Raw genomic sequence first — 27,101 nt, 5'->3', positions numbered from 1 at the left:
TTGATTCAAAATATGAGACAGGCAAATACCATGCAAGTCACTTCATGTTTTATTGCAGTACTAATACGCTGGCCAGCATTCCTAACAAGTAGTTGCCAGAAATGAGCCTCGCCAGGCAGTGTTGCTTTCACTATGGCATATATTTCCATTCTGACATCTACAAATCATTCCATTTTAACAGTGAGCATTAAACTAGTTTATAAGACATTAATGTTAGTAACTGGAAGATGAGTAACTAGTAATTTCTCAGCCTGTAGTCTTAGTTATTAAGTACTTATTTACATAGGGCACTTCACACGCTTCAAAGGTACACAAACGGACATGGAGCATTCCTTCATGCTTGTGACCCGAAGTGGTCCACCTTTCCACTTAAAGTTACCTGGCTGTCTATCTTCTGCCTGACCCCTGAAGCGACGCCTGCGACTACGATTGCGTCGCTGGGTTTTTTTGTCTCTATCATCTGCAATTGTAAAGTTGATTACAGATGGATTTATTTCTTTTAGCACAAAGCAGAGAGAAAAATCCCTATTTCGTACTTGCAAGTGGAGAAAATTGGCATTTATGTTGATAACCAAAAGTTAAACATTGGTTCAAGGAATTATTTCCCCATCTTAGAAAGATTTCTCCTTGATGTACTTTGCAAAAACAATTATGACAAAATGAGTTACAGAATGTTAATTCAGGGCCCTACCAAAGATAAAATGGATGTGAAGTTTACATTTATTTATTCAAAATAGGTTTTCAAAATCCTCAAGACTAAATCCATTTTGCACTTCATGGTGGGTACAAAATGGACACTTGTTTGTTGAGACTTGGAACAAATGCTCTGCTCTTCTAACACAGCGGTGTAAAATCGGTTCTGTTCAAACCAGGATTTTAATGCATGGCCTCAAATGTTCTGGTTACATGTAAATGACATCTTTAATTATGCAAACAGTTAACACTATATTAGATTACAATTAGAGTGGTGACGATGAGAATAAAGAGCAATTGACTGTAATGGCACATTACAATTATACAAGCTTACGGGTATGACTCTCTTCGGTTTTGTTACAAGTGATTTACATACCTAAGCCATTTTCATTAACTGACGCCGTGTCAGATTCTGTCATGCCATCCATTAAGGCAGCATCTTCATCAGTCCTCCGCCTGCGAGATCGCCTGCGTCGGTTCGCGGTGTGATGTGATTCACTCGCATCTGTATCCGCAGTCTGGTCAGACTCTGTGTTATCGAGTAAGCTATAAGGATTGCTGTCTGGGTCTTTCAGCACTAAAGTAACAGGAAGGAAAATCCCACAAAATGACAAATAAATTTGTGCTGTTTTTCATCACCATTTTAAAAATGTTAATGAGGGTAACCAAGCACAAAGTAATCCAATCCAGAACACACCTAACTAATATGCCAAGCAGCCTGGGAAAAGTCTGTAACATTACTGAAACCTCAAGAATAATTTTATTTATTTTATTTGTTTGTTTTGTCAAGTACGTATTGGTGGTATACAGAGATATAATAATATTTATATACATGATGCTAGTAAAAGAGAAATATTAGGACAGGGGACGGAAGGCACTCTGGTGCACTTCTGCACGCCCCTTGCGGGAGAGGTCAACAGTGAATAGTCTAAGGGTAAAGATTTGTAAAAAATAAAGCTGTAAAAACAAAGTTTTGTAAAAATAATGCTCTTTAAAGGCAAATTCTAATGAGTAGAAGGCAGACTCTGGAGCTTATGAAAATCAAGGCCATTGCTTTAATTCTATCCTCCAGAAAATCCCAGAAACAGTTGTGGTTTTTTTGTTCCATCTCTTGAAGTAAATGATCACACATACATTTCTGTGTCTTTGTGGCATTCTTTAAATTAGGATATAAAGTGGGGAGAATATGCACAGAATTCTTTCTGTGGTGCTTATATGAGATATTTATCTATAGGCACATATCGGATAACACAATGTTTCAACTTAGGGTTTGTGAGCAGGAGAGATTTCTTTGAATACAGAAATGGGTAAGATATCCTAAGGCAGCTGCCCAATTGTCTCCCAATGAGGGGACTTTTTCTTGGAATGTTGTTCTCCACAGTCCCAATTTATTTTCAAACTTGACCTTCGCTTTCCTGAATTGACCCACCATATTAACTTTGGACCTGTTTGGTTCAGTTTCCAGAGAAGAATCCCACCGAGGGACTGTTGACAAGAGACTTGAACCCCTTTATATAAACCCTTTCCAACAATCCATTGGATGAGGAAGAATGAAATGACAACACAAAAGCATTCAAAGCTCAAAATTTAATAACCTCTGTGAATCAAGGCCAAGGCCCATCTTAATTCAGCATTTTCTTTCTCATGGCAATTGAGAAAGCACTTGGGGATGCTTGAAGCAGGTACAGAAAATCCCGTGGTGGTTCGCTGGAGGCATGCTTACCCCCAACTCAGAAATAATACTGAATCGGGTGTATTTATTTTTTTTACCAGTCCGGTCATATTTTAGAAGGTGCCCCCTTAAAACCTGGGCCCTACCACAAGTAGTGCTTGGCTGGTTGCTTAGCAAATAGCAAGTGACCCTGATAAATGACCCTCTTCGTTGGTTTTTAACATGAACCCTGGTTTCTTTTCATCTGTCAGTCATGTCCTTCTATTAATCCACTGGTAACATTGTTCCTATCTCTTAGGATCTTTTCTGAAATATCTACAACCTTCACAATCAGAAGGAGCTCAGGATCTGTCTGCTTTCCCCCAGGAATACTGTTTTTTGTGTAACGTGCCTGTGGACCTCACAATCAAAATTTGGCCTCCCTGATTAGACAATCCCACATCCCGACACCAGTGACATCAGCATGGCCTGCCACCACCACCGTTTAGCAACCTATCCTGTTTGGCTGAGATGAAAAATGTGACGCCCTCTAAAGAATGATTTACATCGAATTACTTTGTGAATTGAGATCATGATCTTGAATTTCTGGCATAAATTTGATACACGTCCTCCGTACCAGAACTGATAGATGACTTCCCACCTCGCGGGCCACCTCGTCCCCGACCCCCCGAAACACTCCGTCTTGCTCCTGGTGGGCGCCTTCGGCTGTCGCGCTGGTGTAGGGCCTCCTTTTCATCATCCCCTGCTAGTGACCAATCGCTCAGTTCATCTTTTCTTTCTGATTCAGTCTCAGAGGGATTAGACAGCTCAGAATTTGTTCCTTCGGGAAGAAAATAGGAACCGAAAGAATAAAAGCATAAATCAGTAAAATACTTATAAGGGTCTGAATCATTTTAAAGCCACCAAGAAATACCAAATGCAGTTCTCTAAAGCCTAACAGGCACTTGGATTTACTGCTTTTACAAAGAGAAAATTACTATTTGGTACCTAGCAGACTATACATCTAATATCAGGATACTTCCTGTAGCTGTTTCTGCAGGAGATAGAACTTAATCCAAGTTAGATCCAAGTTAGAAAACAGCAGAAGCTGAGATCAAATGTATATGAAGATAATCAAGGCCCAATACATTTTAAAGTCTACTGCTTTTAAGGAATGAGCCCTAGCTGTTTGTTAATTGTGCAACACTGTTAGTGGGGAAAAACACTCCCTAAAACAAAAGACACAATGAATCACACATAAGAGCCATGTATTCTACAGCAGAATGTGATGTAGTCTGGATGTGCGAAACAAGGGTTATACACCTTTTAGTAAAAGGTGCTCTGATTTGGAAAAATTTCATTTTCTGTCATGCATAATACATGTTTTGATATAATGAATCAGTGATCACTATTTATTGTATTTCTCTTTCCAAACTTTAACTCCTTTTTCCTGAAATGTATGCAGGAAAAAAAACCCAAGCAAAATTCTTCAGTAAACATAGTTTTAAGAACCTGATAAGAACCTGTTAGAAATTTTCAGACCAAAATACCATTTCAGGTGACTATGGTGATTCATTTACATAATTAGATTTATTATTCAAGATTCAAGACATTGGGTTATTTATGGTGTTCGGTTATTAAGGAATTGTATTATTATAACTTCTCTTAGCAAATTAAAGTCTGATCTATTCAATATAAATCAACAATGACTAGCAATTTAGGAAAGAATTACTAATACAGTGGTACCTCGGTACTCGACCACAATTCGTTCCAGAAGTGTGGTCGAGAACCGATTTGGTTGAGTACCGAATTTATTTATCCCATAGGAAATAATGGAAATGGATTTAATTGGTTCCCAGCCCCTGTTAACTCGCTGGGAACCAATTAAATCTATTTTCTTTATTTCCAATGGGATAAATAAATTTGCTACTCCAAGCTGCAGGAAAGGTGGGGGCTGATGCAATCCCGGCAGCTTTGGGGGGCTCTTTTCCTCATTGCTTCCTTTTATTACCTGTAAGCAGCTTCAAAAACTTTCTCCTTCCCTGTGGCTGCAACAGCGGCGCCTTCCCTTCCAGTAGCAAGAGCGCCGGGAAGTCACGTAATGAAGGGAAGCTGCTGGAGCGGCAGCAACTGCTGAGATGGCTCCGGCGGCTTCCCTTCATCACGTGACGTTCCCGGCGCTGTTGCTACTGGAAGGGAAGCCGCCGCTGTTGCAGCCACAGGGAAGGAGAAAGTTTTTGAAGCTGCTTACAGGTAATAAGAGGAAGCAATGAGGAAAGGAGCCCCCAGAAGCTGCCAAGATTGCAGCAGTCCCCACCCTTCCTGCAACTTGGAGCTCTTAGAGAGCTCCTCAGCCCCCTGAAGCTGCCGGGATTACATTTCGGATAATGAACAAAATTTTCTCTGGCTGTTCGGTATCTGAATTTTTGTTCAGATACCGAAGCAAGTTTTTGCCGAAAATTTTGTTCGTTATCCGAAATGTACGAGAAAGGAAGCGTTCGAGTACTGAGGTACCACTGTAGTTGTATTCTTTAGTGGTATTATGTTGGTGTTATATAACAGTTATCCTATCAAAATTTTAATTCTAAATTATAAACAGATTGGGTGGTAGTTGTACAATTATAGATCACTATGCTAGGATAAGAGGTGAGAGAATCCATGGCATTACAAAGAGAACTGTATGGAATCAAGTAGTGAACCACTGCAATATTGCTAATTATGTTACATGCAATCCATTAAGAACATTACAAACTTGAAGCAAACGTGATAGTTTTAGAACAGTTTTAGAGGGAGAGAACTATCGTGCCCTACCTGTCATTATCACAAATGATTAGCTCTATATTATCACGATTATCACCTGTTATAATATACATATAATCGCCACTGGATACATGGTCTGAATGTTAATCACTAATGCATACATTAGTTTTAAAACTATTCATGCATTCACTGTATGTTAAAACACTCCCTGGCAATGCATGTAGAAATATAAGGTTTCTGTTGTGATTCGCTCGTGCCCAGCTCCTGCCCCAAGGAATGTGGAGGTGAATGCAGGGGAAACATCAACATGTCATAGGCCTGTTTTATTGCCGACAGAGTCAGGTAGTGCAGTTTCCTCGGACGAAGACGAAGGTGGGGGTGACTTGGAAGAGGGGGGCTTGGCACACAGCCCAGGAAGCCAATCTCCATTATCTTTGGTCGATTCGGATGAGGAAGTGTTAGATCCATGTAGGCGCAGAATTATGCATAGAAGAGACCAATTGAAGAAATATTACAGGAGATAAGAGAGGCCACCTGTGTTTGGGGGGGGGGGGGGGCTCCAGCAATTAGAGCTGCTGATATAAATAGCAGCGTGTTGGCTTGGCCGTTGTGGAAGATTATCTGATCGTTGTTTCTTCTTGACCGTGCCTTGCTGTTTCGGACTTTGTTGATTTTTCACAACTTTGAAACCAAAGCAGAGCAAAGTGTGTGTGTCTCACTTCGTGTAAGGAGGGCTGTGACGTTTCTTCATAGCTGCTAGCTAAGTACTTAAGGACTGATTAAGGGGATTGTACAGCCTACAAGGTTGTTTTGGGACGAGTGCTCTTTGCAATACAAAAAGGGTGCTTTGTTTCTTTTGAATTTTGTGATAAAGAACATTGTTTTTGAACTTTCAAGTGTGTGTCTGAAATTTTTACCCTTGAATTTTCGGGAGACTCACACCATAGAGCCCGGCAGAACACTTTCTAACAAGTTACTAACAATTTCCAAGACATATAAAGCACCCAGATCAATCTACATGAAAATAGCCCTGTATCTTCTGTAAAGATATAAAAACTGAGACAAAAAAAACAAGAAATGTCTTCCAAAGGTTCCACACTTGAACTCAAGGATGCCAAAGGACAGTGATTGTTTCAGAGCTCAAACTGGAATGGAGAGACCATACTGAAATTCTATGCAACAAAAAAGTCAAAATTCACAAGATGAATGTGGTTTTAAAACAAGGTCAAACAAGTTATGCTGATACTACTCTGAGAGCTGAAAATGCAAATAACTTGCAAGCTGTAGTAATAAAAATCAAGAAGAGTTTTTTAAAAAGCAAATCTAAAGAAACCAATTACAGCACATAAAGAAATCAGCCTTAGAAGTGGCAAAGAAGATACCACATTTTAAAATGAACTAATAACAGTAAAGGAACCAGACATCAAAAAATACACTAGAGACTTGCACTAAACAAACTTGGAAAAGTTATTTTTCTAAGTCCTCGGAGAGGGGCAGCATATAAATCAAATCATATACATATACAAAAGATCAAAACTCTGCAGGCAATGGTTTACTTTTTGCTTTTCTATTAAACCAAAGCTGGACAGAGATTATGGAGGCTTTTCAACTTTTGGAGAAGACTTTTGACGATGTCATGGATAGCCAAGAAAACCAACAAATAGATGATAGAACCAATCGATTCAGAGTTTTTGCTGAAAGAATAAATAATCTGACCTAACTCTTTTGAGAAGTCTATAATTCTAAGAAAGAGAAGAAAAAGGCAATCAGTAGCAAGCTGGATGCACTCAGTGGGCCACACTGCGGATAGAGCATCCTGGAGAAGGTTGTGTATTGCTAAGCATTGATACCAGCTTGATGTCCCATAAACCAGTGTTTCCCAACCTTGGCAACTTGAAGATATTTGGACTTCAACTCCCAGAATTCCCCAGCCAGCAAATGCTGGCTGGGGAATTCTGGGAGTTGAAGTCCAGATATCTTCAAGTTGCCAAGGTTGGGAAACAATGCCATAAACAATCACTTCCAGAGGGCACTTAATATTAAAAGTTTGAATTAAAATGTAAGAAACAATAAACATTTTCTGCAATTCAATTTGATAAAGCAGTGCTTCTCAATTATTTTCTGTTACGCCCCACCTCCCGAATAAGTAAAAATTTCGTGACAACACCCCCCCCCCCCAAACTCTCAGAACTGGGTCCCAATGGAATTTTACTGTTAATAGTGGTTAACACCCTCTTTTGACACAGGGCCAGGCCAGCTTAATCAAGCCGGTGTTTTGGGCTCGCAAGCCTGGCACATAAGCGCTGTCTCTGCTGGTCATTCACAACAAATGGTGTGGAAGGAGGCTTTAGGGGACCCTTCGAAGCTTTCACCCAGCCACAGAGGGTGCTCCTTGTCCATCAGCGCTCACAAGAACAAGAACCCACGCAGTCCCACCACCCCACCGGGCCCGGAGCAGCGTGCAACTGTGGAAACACTCCTCATCAGGAGGAATTGATTGAGAGGGACCACACATGTTCCTTGGGATCACATGTGCCCCCCCCGGCATTGCTCCACATACATGGGGGGGGGGCACTATTTGAGAAGCATTGCCCTAAAGATTTGTAGTGTATCAAGAACTCTGAAAAAGAAACATTTATTGTCATTTTTTACTGTGAGTGTACTGGCACACATTAAAAATGAAATTCTGTTGCTTGCTCTCAAAGGGAAGTTTATTAGAAACATAAAAACAAAAGATTGACGGCAGAAAAAAGACCTCCCGATCCTCCTTGCCTTTCGTAAAGTTCTTAAGACCCATCTCTGCCATCAGGCATGGGGGAACTGAGACATCTCCCCCGGGCCTGTACAGTTTATACATGGTATGTTTGTGTGTATGTTTGCTTTTAATAATGGGGTTTTTAGCATTTTTTAAATTATTAGATTTGTTCTTACATTGTTCTTGTTATTGTTGTGAGCCGCCCCGAGTCTACAGAGAGGGGCGGCATACAAATCTAATAAATAATAATAATAATAATAATAATAATAATAATAATAATAATAATAATTTAGTCTGCCCTTATATTATTTCCTGTAGCTTATCTTAGGATGGATATATGTTTATCTCTCAGGCATGTTTAAATTCAGCTACTGTGAGTTTACCAACCACGTCTGTTGGAAGTTTGTTCCAAGCATCTACTACTCTTTCAGTAAAATAATATTTTCTCATGCTGCTTTCTTTTCCCCAACTAACCTGATTGTGCGCCCTTGTTCTTGTGTTCACTTTCCTATTACAAACATTTCCCTCCTGAACCTTATTTAACCCTTTAACATATTTAAATGTTTTGATCATGTCCCCCCTTTCCCTTCTGACTATACAGATTGAGCTCATTAAATCTTTCCTGATAGGTTTTATGCTTAAGACCTTCCACCATTTTTGTAGCCCGTCTTTGGACCCGTTCAATTTTAGCCATATCTTTTTGTAGGTGAGGTCTCCAGAACTGAACACAGTGTTCCAAATGGGGTCTCACCAGCATTCTACACAGCAGGATCACAATCTCCCTCTTTCTGCTTGTTATACCTCTAGCTATACAGCCAAGCATTCCACTTCCTTTCCCTACCGTTTGACCGCACTATTCAACACATTATTATTATTATTAACACTTTTATCTACACTATTATCTACACATGCCTAGAAATAACACACTTGTGCATGTGCTATGTGTGTATATGGTTAAAAAAAAGCACAATGCCTTTGTTATATTCTCTATTAAGAATGTGAGGATCAAAGCAAGTTTTCATAGCTAATCTTCAAACACACTTACCATATCCAGAGGTGTAATTGGGGCCCCTCCGGCCTCTGCCTCTACCACTATAGGACCTTGATCCTTGTACAGACGAAGGGTTGCTTTCATCGGTGGTATAACCCTTTTCTTTCTCAGGGCCTCTAGTAGACGAGGGCCTAAAACCCATGCCAATTTGACGTAACTGCTCGTCAATCTGGAGCCTTTCCATCCGTAGTTGTTCTACCTCCTGAATTGAGAGTTGCATTAAATATAAACTAAGCTATGTAATCTTTCCCCAAGTTATTTTTTATGCACTTTTCACTTTAGAGGGGGGGAAAAAGCAGTTTCTAACAACGCTAACAAATAACTACGTTTCACAGAATTATAGGGTCAAAGAGCATCTCATTGCTTAAATGCCAATGAGAATTCTGGGAGTTAAAGTCCACAAGTCTTAAAGTTGCAAAATTTGAAGACCTCTGCTTTATACTTTTGTCTTCATCCCCTGTATAAAAGCTTGATCATTTTCAGCCTAATCTCTACTTTTTCATTTTATAATTTTGTAAAATTATTACAAGACTACACAGTAGTTTGAACGCCAAGGATTTTTATTCTGGTAATTTTAAAAAGTTGATTTGAACAAATCTAACTAACACCTAAGTGTCAGCTAGATTATACCAAGAAATGTTGGAAATTGGTCCTTGACAAAACAGATTGCTGCAAGTAAAAACTCTGAAACATTTGAAAGAAATGTATACCAAACTATCCAAAATATATTAGGCTATTTCCTGTGAATCATGTCTTGTTGATTCTCTAGCCAGCTATGTTGGCTGGAGAATTCTGGGAGTTGAAGTTCACAAGTCTTAAAGTTGTCAGGTTTGGGGACCCCTTGTATTAAAGATTCGAAAGATACATAAAAATAAATAATAGCAACAACAACGTTGGGAATATAACAAGGTTGATCTAAAAATTCTGCCCATGTATACTGGAAGAGATAAAAAAGCAGAATGATCACCTTCAAGATAAGGTATATTTAAGTGAAGGTAACTAGAATCAATCCCGATTCCTGGCTCTGCAGCAGCAAATCACATTCATTTAACAGACCGCCCCCCCCCCTCACTGGTGGACTCAAACTAAATCTGAAAATTATATCAAGCGATGCTTACCTTTAAGTAGGCAATATGGTATTCAAGAAGTACTTGGACATTCCCTATGCTTTCTTTAGTACCCACAAACACAAATGGAACCATGCCCTATAAAAGATAAAGTATGTTTTTCAAATATACCTATAAACTAAATCACAAATAATTCTTGCAACTATTATACGCGTGCTTGGACACCCAAAAACCCAAACACTATTTTAAATTAAGCTACCATGTAACTGATGCGCTAGACTGCATCTGTCTTATTTATCTATGACTCCGGAGCAGTCTCAACGATATTCTAATATGAAGTGGTTAGGGAAGGGGGTTTATGGGGGGGAGGTTATGTGGTTGTTTTTTTGCTATGCATAAGCTTGGTTCATTTATTAGACTCATATGGCATGAACAGCACACAGTTCCCACCATTATTCCTCAAACAAAACCTCTGATCCCTCTTTAATTTCTACCCTACCCATACAACAGTGGTGGTGAACCTTTTTGGCTCTCCCCACATATGCGCACAACCCCTGCATTGCCCCCTGCTCATGCCTCACTGAAGCCTCCATATTTCCGGTAGGCCCATCGGGCAGTCCCCAAGGATCAGGGAAGCTTCCTGAAGCCTGGGGACAGTGATAAACAGTCCAATGGGAAAACCAGAAGTTTGGAGCAAACTTCCAGTTGGTCCGTTGGGCCATTTTTCACCGTCCTCAGGCTTTTCAGGAGGCTTTCTTGAAGGCTGGGGAGAGCGAAAACGTCTGAAAAGGACACAAAAATCAGCTGGCCACACATGCGTGCATGCCAGAGTTGACGTAGTTGACAACATCTCACGTGCCCTCAGATATGGCTCCATGTGCCACCTGCGGCATATCTGCCATAGGTTCACCACCACTGCTATAGGACCCAAGGAAAGAGGGGGGGAAAGAAGCCAAAATCGTACATCTTCTCTGGGTAGTTTATTCTCGTTGTCTCCTTCAATTCTCACTCGCACGACTCCAGACTTGTCCACAATCTCTTGAATAACTTTGCCATTTTTACCAATTACTTTCCCTTTAACAAATAAAAAAAAAAATTGAAGTTGTAGGTTATCACCGGAAGTTTGGTCTCAAGTAAACCATCAACAAAGACAATTAGAAAAAATTATTTATAATAATTTAAGGCCGATGATGGAACTACTTTTATAACTGAAAGAAGGAGAAGGTTAAGTCCCATTTCCATATTTGCTGTGCCCTCAAAATATAAACATTTATTGCTATTAGGTTGGATTGAAATAGATTGGGTATGTTTTTGTGTGTGTGTGTGAGAGAGAGAGAGATAGAAAAGATGGGGAAAAGATTTTTATGTTGAAACTTTTCCCTGCTACTGTTAAAATGTTGTTATTACATACCTACAAGATTCCTAGGAACCTGAATGAAGTCCTCCACAAATTCCAAATAGCTTCTAGCTTTTTTTACTGCCTCAGCACTCTGGTAATAAACAGCAAAGAATGCATTAAACATTAACAGTTAAAACACTTTTAGGGAACAACTATTTTCATATAATTGTATATATTGTATATATTGTATATATATATATATTATGGGACTGAATCTCCAAATTAATATAATTTTACACAACCATTTGAATAAATGTTTTTATCTAAAGCTCAACATTATGATATCCATTCTGTGACCCATCTAAAATTTTCTCAAATCTGAAGAGAACCTTGATTATTCTTTGATAATCCTTAATTAACCAGCATTCCTGCAAAGGAACCAAACATGCAGCCAACTGAACTTCACCATCTAATCTAAGGGGGTCAAACTGGCAGATCCACAGGCTAGATGTGTTAGAAACTGTCTGTCTGTATTTCCTTTCTCTCTCTCTCCTTACTTTCCTTTCTTTTTCTTTTTTCTTTCTCCTTTTCTTTTTCTTTCCTTCCTTCCTTTGCTTTCTTTCCCTCTTTCCCTTCCTTCCTTCCTTTCATAGAAACATAGAAGACTGACGGCAGAAAAAGACCTCATGGGCCATCTAATCTGCCCTTATACTATTTTCTGTATTTTATCTTAGGATGTATATATGTTTATCCCAGGCATGTTTAAATTCAGTTACTGTGGATTTACCAACCACGTCTGCTGGAAGTTTGTTCCAAGTATCTACTACTCTTTCAGTAAAATAATATTTTCTCACGTCCCCCAACTAACCTCAGATTGTGTCCCCTTGTTCCTGTGTTCACTTTCCTATTAAAAACACTTCCCTCCTGAACCCTATTGAACCCTTTAACATATTTAAATACAGTAATACTTTGTCTTACGAACTTAATTGGTTCTGAAACGAGGTTTGTAAGGTGAAAAGTTCGTAAGATGAAACATTGTTTCCCATAGGAATCAATGTAAAAGCAAATAATACGTGCAAACCCACTTTAAGGCTTTAAAAAAAGCGGCAAGCAGACAGTGAAGCCTAACGGAGTGGAGACAGACTGCGAGGAGAAGTGAGGAATGGAGGTCCTAATGAAGGCTAATGCCGCCCCAAATCTCTCCCAAATCTCTCCCCCAAAAGCTTCGTATCTTGCCCCAAACCTCTCCAAATATCGCTCCCCCAAAAGCTTCGTATCTTGCCCCAAACCTCTCCAAATATCGCTCCCCCAAAAGCTTCGTATCTTGCCCCAAACCTCTCCAAATATCGCTCCCCCAAAAGCTTCGTATCTTGCCCCAAACCTCTCCAAATATCGCTCCCCCAAAAGCTTCGTATCTTGCCCCAAACCTCTCCAAATATCGCTCCCCCAAAAGCTTCGTATCTTGCCCCAAACCTCTCCAAATATCGCTCCCCCAAAAGCTTCGTATCTTGCCCCAAACCTCTCCAAATATCGCTCCCCCAAAAGCTTCGTATCTTGCCCCAAACCTCTCCAAATATCGCTCCCCCAAAAGCTTCGTATCTTGCCCCAAACCTCTCCAAATATCGCTCCCCCAAAAGCTTCGTATCTTGCCCCAAACCTCTCCAAATATCGCTCCCCCAAAAGCTTCGTATCTTGCCCCAAACCTCTCCAAATATCGCTCCCCCAAAAGCTTCGTATCTTGCCCCAAACCTCTCCAAATATCGCTCCCCCAAAAGCTTCGTATCTTGCCCCAAACCTCTCCAAATATCGCTCCCCCAAAAGCTTCGTATCTTGCCCCAAATCTCTCCAAATATCGCTCCCCCAAAAGCTTCGTATCTTGCCCCAAATCTCTCCAAATATCGCTCCCCCAAAAGCTTTGTTTCTTGCCCCAAATCTCTCCAAATATCGCTCCCCCAAAAGCTTTGTTTCTTGCCCCAAACCTCTCCAAATATCGCTCCCCCAAAAGCTTCATTTGTTGCCGCAAACCTCTCCAAATATCGCTCCCCCAAAAGCTTCGTATCTTGCCCCAAACCTCTCCAAATATCGCTCCCCCAAAAGCTTTGTTTCTTGCCCCAAATCTCTCCAAATATCGCTCCCCCAAAAGCTTCGTATCTTGCCCCAAACCTCTCCAAATATCGCTCCCCCAAAAGCTTCGTATCTTGCCCCAAACCTCTCCAAATATCGCTCCCCCAAAAGCTTCGTATCTTGCCCCAAACCTCTCCAAAAATCGTATTGTTGTTCTGAGCCGTTCCGAGTCTTCGGAGAGGGGTGGCATACAAATCTAATAAATTATATTATTATTATTATTATTATTATTATTATTATTATTATTATTATTATTACTATCACTATTACTATTATTGTTGTTGTTTTGTTGTTGTTGTTGTTGTTGTTGTTGTTATTATTATTATTATTTCCTATTATACTGAGATTAAAATATTGGAATTTGTCCAAATTTGTCAAACTTCTAGACTTAATCTCAAAGAAGACAGAGTTTCCCAACTTAAAAAACATGACTTTTCTATTTTACCTCTCCATAGATCCTGAAAGTTCCAGTATCTTCTTCAAGTTCAATAGCAGTAACGCCTGGTACCTTCCTGGCTTGCTGTATATTACTGCCATGTGTTCCTATTGCAAGTCCCATTAAGTCTTCTCTGACAACAAATTCTTCATGAAATGCCGCTGCAAGCTGTTTTGTGCACTGGGGAAAGGAAAATTATGTTTATTCTTTATAGAAAACTTCAAGCATGAACACCGGGAGAGAGAGAGAGAGAGAACTGAGACCCACTCACTTCTAAATGCTTTGTCGCTTCTTCGTTTCTTGACATGAGCATTAACTTGGTTCGAATGCTACGCAAGTGCATGTCGCTGAGTATGCCCACTCTTTTTACTGTCGCCTCACTGGCAGACTGAAAAAAAACCCAATGTGTAAGGATCTTTTTTACAGGAAATGAATTTTTTAAAAAAAACAACCCTCAACTGTTTCATCTACCGTTGTCCCAACGGAGCTTTTTCAAAAAGGCAACTGGACTTTGTTTTTCCTTTGAAAAAAAAGCACCTATGGGACAATCGCAACCTGGACAACTGAGAATCTTCACAGACATTTACCTACCATTGATCCATTTCTAGTTTGGAACACACGGCAGGCAAGAGAACAAATCAATTTGATATGCTAGGGTTTTTTTCCTACTTAAATCTGAAATATTTATTTTTATTAGTTTATCAGGGCAGTGAAATCCAAGCATATGGCATGTTTTTAGACTTTTAAATGTACTATCGTTATTTTTAGATTTTAATTATTAGATTTGTCATCATGTACCGTTTTTATCACGGTTGTGAGCCGCCCCGAGTCTCCAGAGAGGGGCGGCATACAAGTCTAATAAATCATAATCATGTGTTAACCAGGGATCACCAAAGTGGCTGGCTGCTTCTGTGAAAATAATTTTTTCAGGCGGTGTTATCTTACGCGCGGGATGCCTGAATGCCAGGAGGCAATTGGAGGAGGCTCCTTTCTTGTAAAATCTATACAGTGGTACCTCTACCTAAGAACGCCTCTACTTACGGACTTTTCTAGATAAGAACCGGGTGTTCAAGATTTTTTTGCCTCTTCCTAAGAACCATTTTCCACTTACAAACCAAGCCTCCGAAACTGTAACCAGAAAAGGCAGGGAGAAGCCTCCGTGGGGCCTTTCTAGAATCTCCTGGGAGGAAACAGAGCTGGAAAAAGAGGGGAGAAGACTCCGTGGGGCCTCTCTAGGAATCTCCTGGGAGGAAACAGGGCCTCCACCCTCCCCGTGGTTTCCCCAATTGCATGCATTATTTGCTTTTATATTGATTCCTATGGGAAAAATTGCTTCTTCTTACAAACTTTTCTACTTAAGAACCTGGTCAAATTAAGTTCATAAGTTCAATTCACCACTGCATTGTTATTACTGGGCAAACAGGATCTGCTGATCTACTTTGCTCAATGCAGCTTGCTATGCTTTTAATATAAAGCCCGATTCAGATGCAACAGCTGTGGCAATCAAAGTGACACCAAATAATCACAAAACCCACTGCTATAGGTCCCAAGTTGCTGTTTGACCCATTGGGAATTACCAGGTCTAAACAGTACAGCTTGGAGTATAGCTTGCATGAGATCTTATCTGCAACTCTTTAACCTGTATTCTCTAAATAATATATTCCTTTCACAAGTGGAAAGATATAGCAATATCTTTTAATGCTGGTTATTTTTCTATTCAAGACAGTCCCAAAATATCAAATTGGTAACATAACGTTAACATAAAAATGACTTGCTCACTGATGGGGTAAAAAAGAAACTTTATCTTACCAGAACTATTAATTGAGCTGCTTCAGCCTGGTAAAAAATTCTGCAGGCTCCTACAGCTTTCTTAAAATCCTTGTGAGCACTTTCACTAGCACACCTGGAAAATGAATGTATGGATTAATTAACTCATTTTGATAGGTGACTGGTAAGACGTGAAGTTGAAGAAACTGGAAATACTGAAAAATCTCTAAGGCACAGCCAAAAAACAATTTTTTAAAAAGCTCATTTGCTTTTATTGAGAAAAGAATTGAAAGTACATACCAAATTATTTCCAAAAGAATAAAACACAACAAAATGTTACAAGATGAAACATTGATTGTTGTAATCATAGGTTTATAGGCACTGAACATTGGAATGGAATATTACTGGAGGATGATGTTTTAGCCTAATTGGGTGCTGAATAAAACCTTATTCTTCCTCTATAGAAAGGCAGCAAAGTCCAGGCTGAGTAAGCAAGCTGCAGAATCCATGACCACGTGGAAAATAATTAACTTGATATGCAGCATGAAGAAAACGTATAGCTAACTTCCATATAAGGAAATATATGCCTTACTCTCATTCCTTTGCTAATCACCAGTAAACACACAATGCAGGAAAAGGCAATGAATGGAGCTTCCGTTAATTATCTATAGGGAAGTCACGAGGAGGTTGCCTTATACAGCGCATGAGTGAATGGTAGTTGGGGGATGGCTTAATGTATGTGGCGTTTGCGAATTCGTTATTCTGTACCACATTGTCAGGAAAAGTGAAATACAATAAAAGGAGAGATCTCAATACAATAGAGGTCGTCTCATTGAGAAAATTCTCTCCGTTGCTTCATTTGATGTGGCAATCATGGCATTCTGTGCCTCCCTAGAGGTCGGCCCACTGGGGGAGGGCTGTTTGCCTTCAATTGATTTAACAGACCAATTTTTCCCAATGACCATTAAGTCAGATGGTACATCATTGGAAGGAACATTACTATACAAATAATACAAATTAGAAATGATGTAAAAAGCAGGAGTGGGCAAAAAGCTCTGTGAGTAGGCTTCCTGCTCTCTAGTGATGGATGGAGCTGGAGCTGGAACTAAACAGACTGGCTGACTCCAGTAAAATATGCGTCTCGAGGCCCGCCCTGCCCCGCCTCCTGCACCCCGAAAAGAATATCTCCCCCACCCCCCACGATAATAAGGCCATGGCCATATTTCAAGAGTCAAAAAAATATAAGGCAGGGTCTTATTTTCAGGGAAAACGTGGTAGTTCTAATATAAGGAATTTTTAAGAGTACTTACGCCTCCCTTAGATCTTCTGGAACGTCTACAGCACATCTGAAGAATGTATTCTTGTTCACAAGTTTATTCTGATTCACAGGCCGAAGTCGTTCAAATGTGACTATTTCATTGTAAGTGGCATCACAAGCAGCATACTCGATGACATAAAACTGAGAAAATATTTTTTTAAATTTTTTTAAAATAAATTGTGACTGATCAAAGATTCAGAATATTTACTTTTCTCTCATTATGTATGTTTGCCTATTCTCAACTATACGTTTATTACATTTTATCATTCCTTTCAGAGTTCAAGAATGTCAAGTACAGTGGTACCTCATGATACGAACTTAATAGGTTCCAGGAGGAGGTTCGTAAGGTGAAAGGTTCATAAGCGTGCAAATCCTTCAGGAAAATCCCAAACTTTAGAAGGGAGGCGAACAGAGGGCAGGGAGGAGCAGCTAAAGGGGGCGGGTGGAAGAAGCAAGGCTAGGCTAAAGGGTGAGTGGGAAGGAAGAAAGGCAAGGGGGGCGCCCCTCCCTTTTCTTTCTTCAAAAGACACTCTTTTAGTGCCTCTGCAAGCACGCTGTTCTCTGCAAAGTCTTTCCCCCTCCAAGCCGCCCCTCCCTTTTCTTTCTTCAAAAGACACCCTTTCAGTACCTCTGCAAGCACGCTGTTCTCTGCAGTCTTTCCCCCTCCAAGCCACCCCTCCCTTTTCTTTCTTCAAAAGATACCCTTGCAGTGCCTCTGCAAGCACGCTGTTCTTTGCAAACTCTTTCCCCCTCCAATCCGCCCCTCCCTTTTCTTCCTTCAAAAGACACCCTTTCAGTGCCTCTGCAAGCACCTCTGCAAAGTCTTTCCCCCTCCAAGCCGCCCCTCCCTTTTCTTTCTTTGAAAGACACCCTTTCAGTGCCTCTGCAAGCACGCTGTTCTTTGCAAACTCTTTCCCCCTCCAAGCCACCCCTCCCTTTTCTTTCTTCAAAAAAGGGGGGGGGAAAGAAACCCCTTCATCCCAGCAGCAGCGGCTTGGGTTCGTAAGGTGAAAATAGTTCGGAAGAAGAGGCAAAAAAATCTTAAACACCGGGTTCGTATCTTGAAAAGTTCGTTAGAAGAGGCGTTCGTAAGATGAGGTACCACTGTATATCTTTCCTAATCCCATTTTCTCTTTATAACTGCCCTGTAAGGTAAAGTTAGAGTGTGTTATTAATTAAGATATTAATTAATCAATTAAGATATTAAGACTCAATATTAATTAATGTAAGACATTAAGGCCCTATAATAATTATATTAGTTGTATATTAAGACCATATTAAGATATTCAAAATAATACGCAACACAATCAATAGAGATTGTTGCAGACTTATTTTCCCTTGGAAATTCATTAGGTCATATTATATTAAACAGTAATAGCCTCAGAAAATAAAATATTTGGGATAAAATTTATATTTTAGGGTCTTTTTCCTTGTTATCATCCATTCCACAACCAACTAAGATGACTCAAGTTTATTTCTTTTCTTTTTTTCAACATTGAAAGAGAGTAGCAGAGTCTTGGTACCTCAGGGTTTGAACTCTGGGGTCTTTGGTACTTTCTGAACTTGATTTTTTTCTTGCAGACATTTCATCACTCAACTAAGTAACATCTTCACTGCTAGTTCTGCTAGAAAAGTGCAGTTCTACTACTGATGATGTTACATAGTTGAGTAACGAAATGTCAAGCTCAGAATGCACCAGGGGCCCCATGGATAAGAAGCAAGTTACTAAATATATATCATTTAACTTCTAAGTGGTTCTTAGTTATTCAAATGTTTCACAAAGAAATCAGAGATCTTCATACTTAGCAACTTTAAGATTTGTGGACTTCAATTCCCAGAATTGGCTGGCTGGAAAATTCTGAGAGTTGAAGTCCACAAGTCATAAAATTGCCAGGTTTGGGGACACCTGCTTTTAGATGGATCTTTCTCATGATACAACTCCACCTCTACTTACTTACTTACTTACTTACTTACTTACTTACTTACTTACTTACTTACTTACTTACTTACTTACTTACTTACTTACTTACTTACTTACTTACTTTATTTATTTATTTATTTATTTGATTTGTATGCCGCCCCTTCCATAGACTTACCTCCCCTTTCATCATTCGAACCTTTGCCAGCCACCAGCCACAAGGCTCTTGGTCATTTGCTCTTGAGTAAACCTGAAAGTAAATTATATACAGTAGTATTTAGACCACTCTGATTTGAATTTCTGCTTTAATATGAAAACCAGGTTAAAATGGTTTATTTAATATTTAGATTTATTCCATAATTGTTAATCAGAGTTCCCAAAATCAGACATGAGAAATTTCAAGTAATTTTCTTGAAATAAATTTCAAGTTTTTTTTTCTTCTCACCATAAAGAAGTGATACCTATGTTGAAAGATGTTTCTCTTCTCTATGCTGAGATGTAATTGCCCCCAAATGGTTATTTTTGTACAAATTAATATTATGGACCATCAAAAAATCTTAACTATGAAAACCTTCTTAAATTTAAAGATCATTACATAATCTTTAAAGGATTGTACATAGAACAATATCGGACCTCTGAAAAGTACAAGCATGCAGATGTACTCAATACTTGATTTGGGCCCGTTTTGCAGCAGTTACTGCCTTAAGGTGGCATAGCATGAAAGCTATCAGCCTATGGCACTGCTGAGATGTTATGGAAAACCAGGATGCTTCAATAGCAGCCTTCAGCTCTTCTGGATTGTTCGGTCTCAGCAGTAGCGACGGCGAAAGAGATCTCGGAGTCTTGGTGGATAATCAACTAAACATGAGCCAACAATGTGCAACAGCAGCCAAAAAAGCCAATATAATCCTAAACTGCATCAACAGGGGAATACACTCCAAGATCAGGGAAGTCTTAATACCACTCTACTACGCCCTGGTCAGACCACACCTGGAGTACTGTGTTCAGTTCTGGTCACTACACTTCAAAAAAGACATTGAAACTCTGGAGAAGGTGCAGAAAAGAGCAACCAAAATGATCAGGGGTCTAGAAACCAAGACTTATGAAGAGAGACTGCGGGAACTGGGCATGGATAGCCTAGAGAAAAGGAGGGCCAGAGCGGACATGATAGCAGTCTACAGGTATACGAGGGGTTACCACAGAGAGGAGGGGATCACTTTATTCTCCAGGGCACCGGAGGGCCGGACGAGGAACAATGGCTGGAAGCTGACCAAGGAGAGATTCAACCTGGAAATAAGGAAGAACTTCCTGATGGTCAGAACGATCAACCAGTGGAACAACCTACCAGTGGACGTAGTGAACTCCAATACTCTGGACATTTTTAAGAGGAAATTGCACTGCCATTTGGCTGGGATGCTATAGGGTTCCTGCTTAGGCAGGAGGTTGGACTTGATGACTCGCGTGGTCCCTTCCAACTCTAACAATAAATAAATAAATAAATAAAATCTCATCTTTCTCTTGGCAATGCCCCAAGTGTACTTATAGTGTTCTGTAGGCATAAGCATGTACATGGAGCATGTTCTGCACGTCACGATGGAGTCTATTCTTCCATCCATGTGCGTGTCTTTTTGATTGGGAGTGAGAGTGGGGATGTAGAATGCGGGAGTGTTGGGTTATTGGTAGTTTCCCTTTGTCTGTTAGTGTACAGTGAGGGTGAGATGTTACTAGAAGGTTTCCTAAATCGCTTATTCAACTTACTTAGTCTGCTTATTGCTTGCTAACTTTTACCTATTCTACTCACTTCTTACTAACTTAATCTTCCCTGTGACTTGCAATCTAGTTAAGGCGTGGTCGTAGATGACATCATACCAAATGTCTTAAGCCGTGGCGAAATATCAATAGCTGATAGTTGCTACTACAGTTATGCTCATTTTTGCTTGACTCTGCCAGGCAACATGATCCATTGTTTTTTTTACATTATTTCCCCTGATTTTTAAACCTTTTAATACAGTTTGGTTTTTTCCCTGATTAATTCAGATGTTTTCACAAATTCCCTAATAATTCCCTGATATTTCCCAAATCGCTGATTTCCCAGGTTTGCTGGACACCAGCAATCCGTCCAAGTAGATCAGGATTGCCTGTTTTTTACAATCTCTTCTTCTTCAATCTCTGGGCCATGTGGTTAGTTTTTTTTCTCCTTAGGTTCAGCTGGTCCTAGACCCTAATTGTTATTATATTTGTTATTAAGATCTAAACATGGCATCGGACCAGAATATCTCTGGGACCGCCTTCTGCTGCACGAACCCCAGCGACCGGTTAGGTCCCACAGAGTGGGCCTTCTCCGGGTCCGGTCGACTAAACAATGTCGTCTGGCGGGACCCAGGGGAAGAGCCTTCTCTGTGGTGGCTCCGACCCTCTGGAACCAGCTCCCCCCAGAGATTAGGATTTCCCCCACCCTCCTTGCCTTTCGGAAACTCCTTAAAACCCACCTCTGCCGTCAGGCATGGGGAAATTGAAACATCTCCCCCTTGCCCATGGAGTTTCTGTGTATGATTCGACTGTGCTTGTTTTTTATATATTGGGGTTTCTTTTGGATTTTTTAACCTAAAACTGTAATTTAGATTGCTAAATATTAGACTTGTTACTATGTATTGTTTACCATTGCTGTGAGCCGCCCCGAGTCTACGGAGCGGGGTGGCATATAAATCCAATAAATCTAATCTAATCTAATCTAATCAATGCCTATTCTTTTTGTTTGGTTGCTTCCAATCCTGTGTATAACCCTAGGTTTTGGGGTTTCCCCCTATTATTGATCTCCAGCAATGTGTCTAGGTGTCTGCTCCGGTCACCATCTTGTAGGCTTGTCCAAAATAAAAGCATGGTGAAGTTATAGTATAAAAAGTATCTTGCGGCTATACAGAAAATGACAAGAGGGAGCGCCTCATCCTATCTACCTTCTATAAATATTGTATGACTGGTTAAACCTACCATAGCAACCATTTTAGGGAAAACACCTACAAGATGCTCTCAGGATTCCAAACCTACCCCCAGGCTTCAAAATATTGCCTATATCCACCGAGGATGGAGCATATTTCGATGAATTATTAAAAGCACAATCATGACAAACATTATTTGGCATTCAAATATTCTACCCTGGCACGTGGTAGACTTTATTAAAACAAAAATTAAACAGCCTTCTGTCAGGAGTGTAAATTCCATATGGAACAATGATTTTGTGGTCATTTCTAACTATATCTCAGCTTCAGGTTTGGCAGGAATTCAAGACAATCTTCTATTGTATTACTATTACAATTAATATTGGGGGAACTATTACAATTAATATTCATGAAATGGATGCGGTGAATTTTTTACCAATTTAAACATGGTTGGCTAAAAACCTACCCAAAAGCAACTCTTTCAATTTTTTTCTAATAAATTTATTTCCTTTTAAATAATGTTTCTGCTTTTTTATTTTGCATTGTTAAAGCAGTTTTTAAAGAAACCAAGTTCAATTGTCTTGATGATGGCACACTAAGGTCAACCATTAACCTTCCAGAAGAAACTTCCACATAAGCAAGCAAAGAAATACTTGAATGAAATCACCTCCACTTCATCTCCTTCACCAATTTCTTTCTTGATATCAGGTGGTGGTGGTAATCTTACTTCATTGAATGGAACCTGACGCTCTGGTTGCCAACTGTAAATTAAACAGATATTTGAGATTATTCAATGATCACCAAGAATGTTACATGTCATTTACATGGAATATTATCAACTTTAATTTAGCACATTATGTGCAGAGACAAGTCTGAAGTGCAACTATTAGAGAATGAGGACTAAACTGCAAGCAGAACAACCCCACCAGTATAAAGTGACACCAATTTTAGTTTCGCTGTTCTGTTGCCAACAATGGGGCTATCACATGCAATTCAAAGTATTGGTATCTTTAAATTCTACGGCAATTTAGCCAACCAGTCCTATCCCTTCACAGTAAAAAAAGATGAGCATATTGTAAAACCAAAATAAAAGGGAGAAAAGCAATTTTTGTAAAACATACTTGTTTTCAAACACAACTGTGAGTGAATCCTCATGAACATCTTTGATGAATCCCTGAGATAAAAGAAAAAAATTGTTACAATACTTTAAATACCAAAGCATATCATTTTATTACAAAAATCACTATTTTTTAACAGAAATGCTGGGGAAGATATCAAAAATTATCGATTTAGTTAACAGAGATTTATTGGGGAAGAAATATTGATAAATTGCTGTTACTCTTGTTACTGCTGTTACTCTTGTTGTGGTGACATGGAGACTAATGAATCACTAATATTCCCCCCAAAATTATTCTTGATTAAAAAAAAAAATCTTGCATCCTGTTCAAATTCTCTGTCTTTTCCCCATCCAAATATAAACAAATAATTGATCGTTCCCAAAATGTATTTATTAAATATGCCATCAATTTCACTGCTGAAATGCCATTAAACCATTACTGTCAAATCCGCTTTACTAATCCTTTAATTGTGACAGAATACAGACTAGCAAAAGCAAGTGTTCAAATCAGACAAACAATCTGCAGAATTAACTGGCAATTAACGACTGAAATTGGGGCCAGGAACTCCACTGTTAAGCGCTGCTGTCACAAAGTGGGAGGAAAAAAAATCACATGATTTAGGATGGTAGGCCAAGTTAAAGTACTATGTCATATGACTTGAGATTTCTTTGCTTTAGGGGGGGGCACAATGGTTAAACCGCTGGGCTTATCAGATGGAAAGTCGACAGCCCAAGACCCAAACACCACACAACAGGATAGAAACATAGAAGACTGACGGCAGAGAAAGACCTCATGGCCCATCTAGTCTGCCCTTATACTATTTCCTGCATTTTATCTTAGGATGGGATGTTTATCCCAGGCATGTTAAAATTCAGTTACTGTCTGATGGAAGTTTGTTCCAAGCATCTACTACTCTTTCAGTAAAATATTTTCCCACGTTGTTTCTGATCTTTCCCCCAAATAACCTCAGATTGTGCCCCCTTGTTCTTGTGCTCACTTTCCTATTAAAAACACTTCCCTCCTGAACCTTATTTAACCCTTTAACATATTTAAATGTTTCAATCATGTCCCCCCTTTCCCTTCTGTCCTCCAGACTATATAGATTGAATTCATGAAGTCTTTCCTGGTAAGTTTTAGGCTGAAGACCTTCCATCATTTTTGCAGCCCATCTTTGGACCCGTTCAATTTTATCAATATCGTTTTGTAGGTGAGGTCTCCAGAACTGAACACAGTATTGCAAATGTGGTCTCATCAGCGCTCTATACAACGGGATCACAATCTCCCTCTTCCTGCTTGTTATACCTCTAGCTATACAGCCAAGAATTCTACTCGCTTTCCCTACCGCCTGACTGCACTGTTCATCCATTTTGAACTCCCATTTGTGCCCCAGGTCCTGCCAACCTAGCAGTTTAAAAGCAGGTATAACAAGCAGGAAGAGGGAGATTGTGATCCCCTTATATAGAGCGCTGGTGAGACCACATTTGGAATACTGTGTTCAGTTCTGGAGACCTCACCTACAAAAAGATATTGACAAAATTGAACAGGTCCAAAGAAGGGCTACAAGAATGGTGGAAGGTCTTAAGCATAAAACGTATCAGGAAAGACTTCATGAACTCAATCTGTATAGTCTGGAGGACAGAAGGAAAAGGGGGGACATGATCGAAACATTTAAATACCTATGTTAAAGGGTTAAATAAGGTCCAGGAGGGAAGTGTTTTTAATAGGAAAGTGAACACAAGAACAAGGGGACACAATCTGAAGTTAGTTGGGGGAAAGATCAAAAGCAACATGAGAAAATATTATTTTACTGAAAGAGTAGTAGATCCTTGGAACAAACGTCCAGCAGACGTGGTAGATAAATCCACAGTAACTGAATTTAAACATGCCTGGGATAAACATATACATCCTAAGATAAAATACAGGAAATAGTATAAGGGCAGACTAGATGGACCTTTTTCTGCCCTCAGACATCTATGTTTCTATGTAAATGCGAGTAGATACCACTTCATAGAGAAAGGTAACGGTGTCTTTGGTGTCATGCTGGCCACATGGCTACAGTAACGTCTTTATGACAGTGCTGGCTTAATGGGCCTTGAAGTGCAGAAGAACACCCCTACAGTGGGCAATGACCAGCAGAGTAAAATCCACAGGGACTCCTTTACCTTTAACCTTTGCTTTTGAGAAGATGAGAGTCACAAATGGGGTTTATGTGATTTCAGGCAACTTGAGGACTGGTTATAAGCCTCTTGTTCAGCGCCACTATAATGTTGGATGTTTGCGGAACAAGTGGTCACGAAGCACTAATGTACTTTCTTCTTCCAGCATAAAAACGAAACACCACAGGATTCCCAACACCTTAATTACACAGCTGTAATGCAACCTCATTTCTGTATCTGTTACTATGGTGAGTAAAGTGCATCTCAAGTCATCATTTGGCCAGCATAGAATAAGATTCCTAGCTTTCGATGAGTTTATAATACTGGAGAAGTAAAAAGAAAAGCTACAGGGGGTGGACAAAAAAATGGAAACACCTGACATTTTGGCATCATAATGTTTGAACATGTTCAAATCAATCAAAACTTGACATGTTTTAGTTTTTTTAAAAAAAATTCTGTTATTTGATATGTTTTTTTAAACAACTTTTTTTTTTTTTAAAGAAATTTAAGGAAATTGGTTATAACCTTCTAGAAATGGCAGACCTCTCAGACTTTCAAAGAGGCCAAATTGCTGGTGCTCAAATGGTAGGTGCTAGTGTAACAGAAAGTGCCCGAATGTTTGGCGTTTCAAGAGGTAATGTCTCAAAAGTAATGACTGCTTTTGAAAGAGAAGGGAAAACGTCCTCAGCCAAGCACAGGTATGGTCAAAACCGTCGGATTCTAAAGCGAATTGTTATAGCGGATCGCAAGACCACAGCTCCTAAAATCACTGCATAGCTCAATAGACACGTACAGAACCCAAGTTTCCACAAAAACTGTTCAAGAGAACTTCACAAATCTGGATTCCACAGAAGATCTGCAATTAGAAAACCTCTGCTCTCAAGTACTGCTCTCTGTATTTGCCGCAAAAGGTGGACCAACACCATATTAAAAGATACTGTCTTTGATGATTTTTCAAGGTGTTTCCATTTTTTTGTCCACCTCTTTCTTCATTGTTTCTATTAAAAATTATTTCTTAACGTTGCCTGACTGATGGGCAAACATATTTTATTTACCTTTGTACAGTGCAAGAAACATTTGCGAAACAATTATTCGAATGAATAAGTACAAACACTAGAAATTCCAACAGTGCGCATTAATATCAGTTAATTCAAGACTAAGTATCAATCCACAACAATTAAATGAATGAATGATGGATATGAAAGTTCCCAGGATTATTCTCTAGATTTGGAAGAATCGCTAGACCGACTGAAAGAAATCTGAAAAAGTAGTAGAACTGATATTTAGTTCCTCCAAAGCAAGTCAAATCAGAACCCTTCCTGAAGTCTTGTTAAGTGAAAAACCACACAAATTGATGCATCTTTACTTAATTTCTCCAAATAACATTCAATGTTATGTTACATTCCCTTACTGCAAAGAAGTGCCTTCTCAGGCATAGCCAGTGATTTTCCATCTCTGATTCAAGATAGTTCAATTAGTGCCAACTTTAGTAGCATTTTAGAGCCAGATAAAAGTACAGTGGTACCTCTACTTAAGAAGGCCTCTACTTAAGAACTTTTCTAGATAAGAACCGTGTGTTCAAGATTTTTTTGGCTCTTCTTAAGAACCATTTTCTACTTAAGAATCCGAGCCCGGAGAAATTTCCCAGGAAATTTGAGAGTGGCACGAAGGCCCGGCCAGTTTCTTGCCATTCCCCTTTTAATCCTGGCCATCTCAGGCTTTTCTTGGCTGCCAGAGGAGCCTTTCAGTGGCGCTTAAGGAGGCTTTGGCAGACCAGAGCCAGTGCCCAGAGAAGAGAAAAGTTCCCTTCACTCTGGACAGCCCAGAGCAACAGAGCATTTTCTTCCTCTGGGCGCTTGGAGAGGGAACAAACCACTTCGCTGTGGTGACTCCCTCGTGCTGCCTTCCACACATCTGGTGCGAGGTTGCCTCCTGGAGCATCTGGATGCAGAAAGTCAAAAGGGGGCACTTCGCTCTGGCCGAATCAACTCAGCTTCAGCCAAACTGAGGAG

At 39.7% G+C, this 27,101-nt stretch overlaps 1 protein-coding gene across 2 annotated transcripts in view; it reads right to left on the bottom strand.

Moving 5' to 3' along the window:
* The window catches only part of FXR1 (FMR1 autosomal homolog 1), a 57,314-nt gene that overhangs the window by 5,398 nt on the left and 24,815 nt on the right, over nt 1-27,101 (bottom strand). Inside the window, exons 2-15 of one of the 2 annotated variants that reach the window (XM_070753687.1) lie at nt 22,937-22,989; nt 22,483-22,576; nt 19,058-19,129; nt 16,954-17,102; nt 15,686-15,779; nt 14,148-14,264; nt 13,886-14,056; nt 11,389-11,467; nt 10,942-11,051; nt 10,029-10,115; nt 8,905-9,112; nt 2,982-3,185; nt 1,070-1,270; nt 380-460 (exon numbers count right to left, since the gene is read on the bottom strand). In XM_070753687.1, coding sequence (XP_070609788.1) covers nt 380-460; nt 1,070-1,270; nt 2,982-3,185; nt 8,905-9,112; nt 10,029-10,115; nt 10,942-11,051; nt 11,389-11,467; nt 13,886-14,056; nt 14,148-14,264; nt 15,686-15,779; nt 16,954-17,102; nt 19,058-19,129; nt 22,483-22,576; nt 22,937-22,989 — 1,720 coding nt within the window. The remainder of the gene's footprint in view (nt 1-379; nt 461-1,069; nt 1,271-2,981; nt 3,186-8,904; nt 9,113-10,028; nt 10,116-10,941; nt 11,052-11,388; nt 11,468-13,885; nt 14,057-14,147; nt 14,265-15,685; nt 15,780-16,953; nt 17,103-19,057; nt 19,130-22,482; nt 22,577-22,936; nt 22,990-27,101) is intronic. The other variant, XM_070753686.1, reaches the window with a different exon arrangement.

This window comes from Erythrolamprus reginae, chromosome 5, assembly GCF_031021105.1.
Source record: "Erythrolamprus reginae isolate rEryReg1 chromosome 5, rEryReg1.hap1, whole genome shotgun sequence".
NCBI classification, from domain to species: Eukaryota; Metazoa; Chordata; class Lepidosauria; order Squamata; family Dipsadidae; genus Erythrolamprus; species Erythrolamprus reginae.
This window is presented reverse-complemented; position numbering and strand designations above follow the sequence as displayed.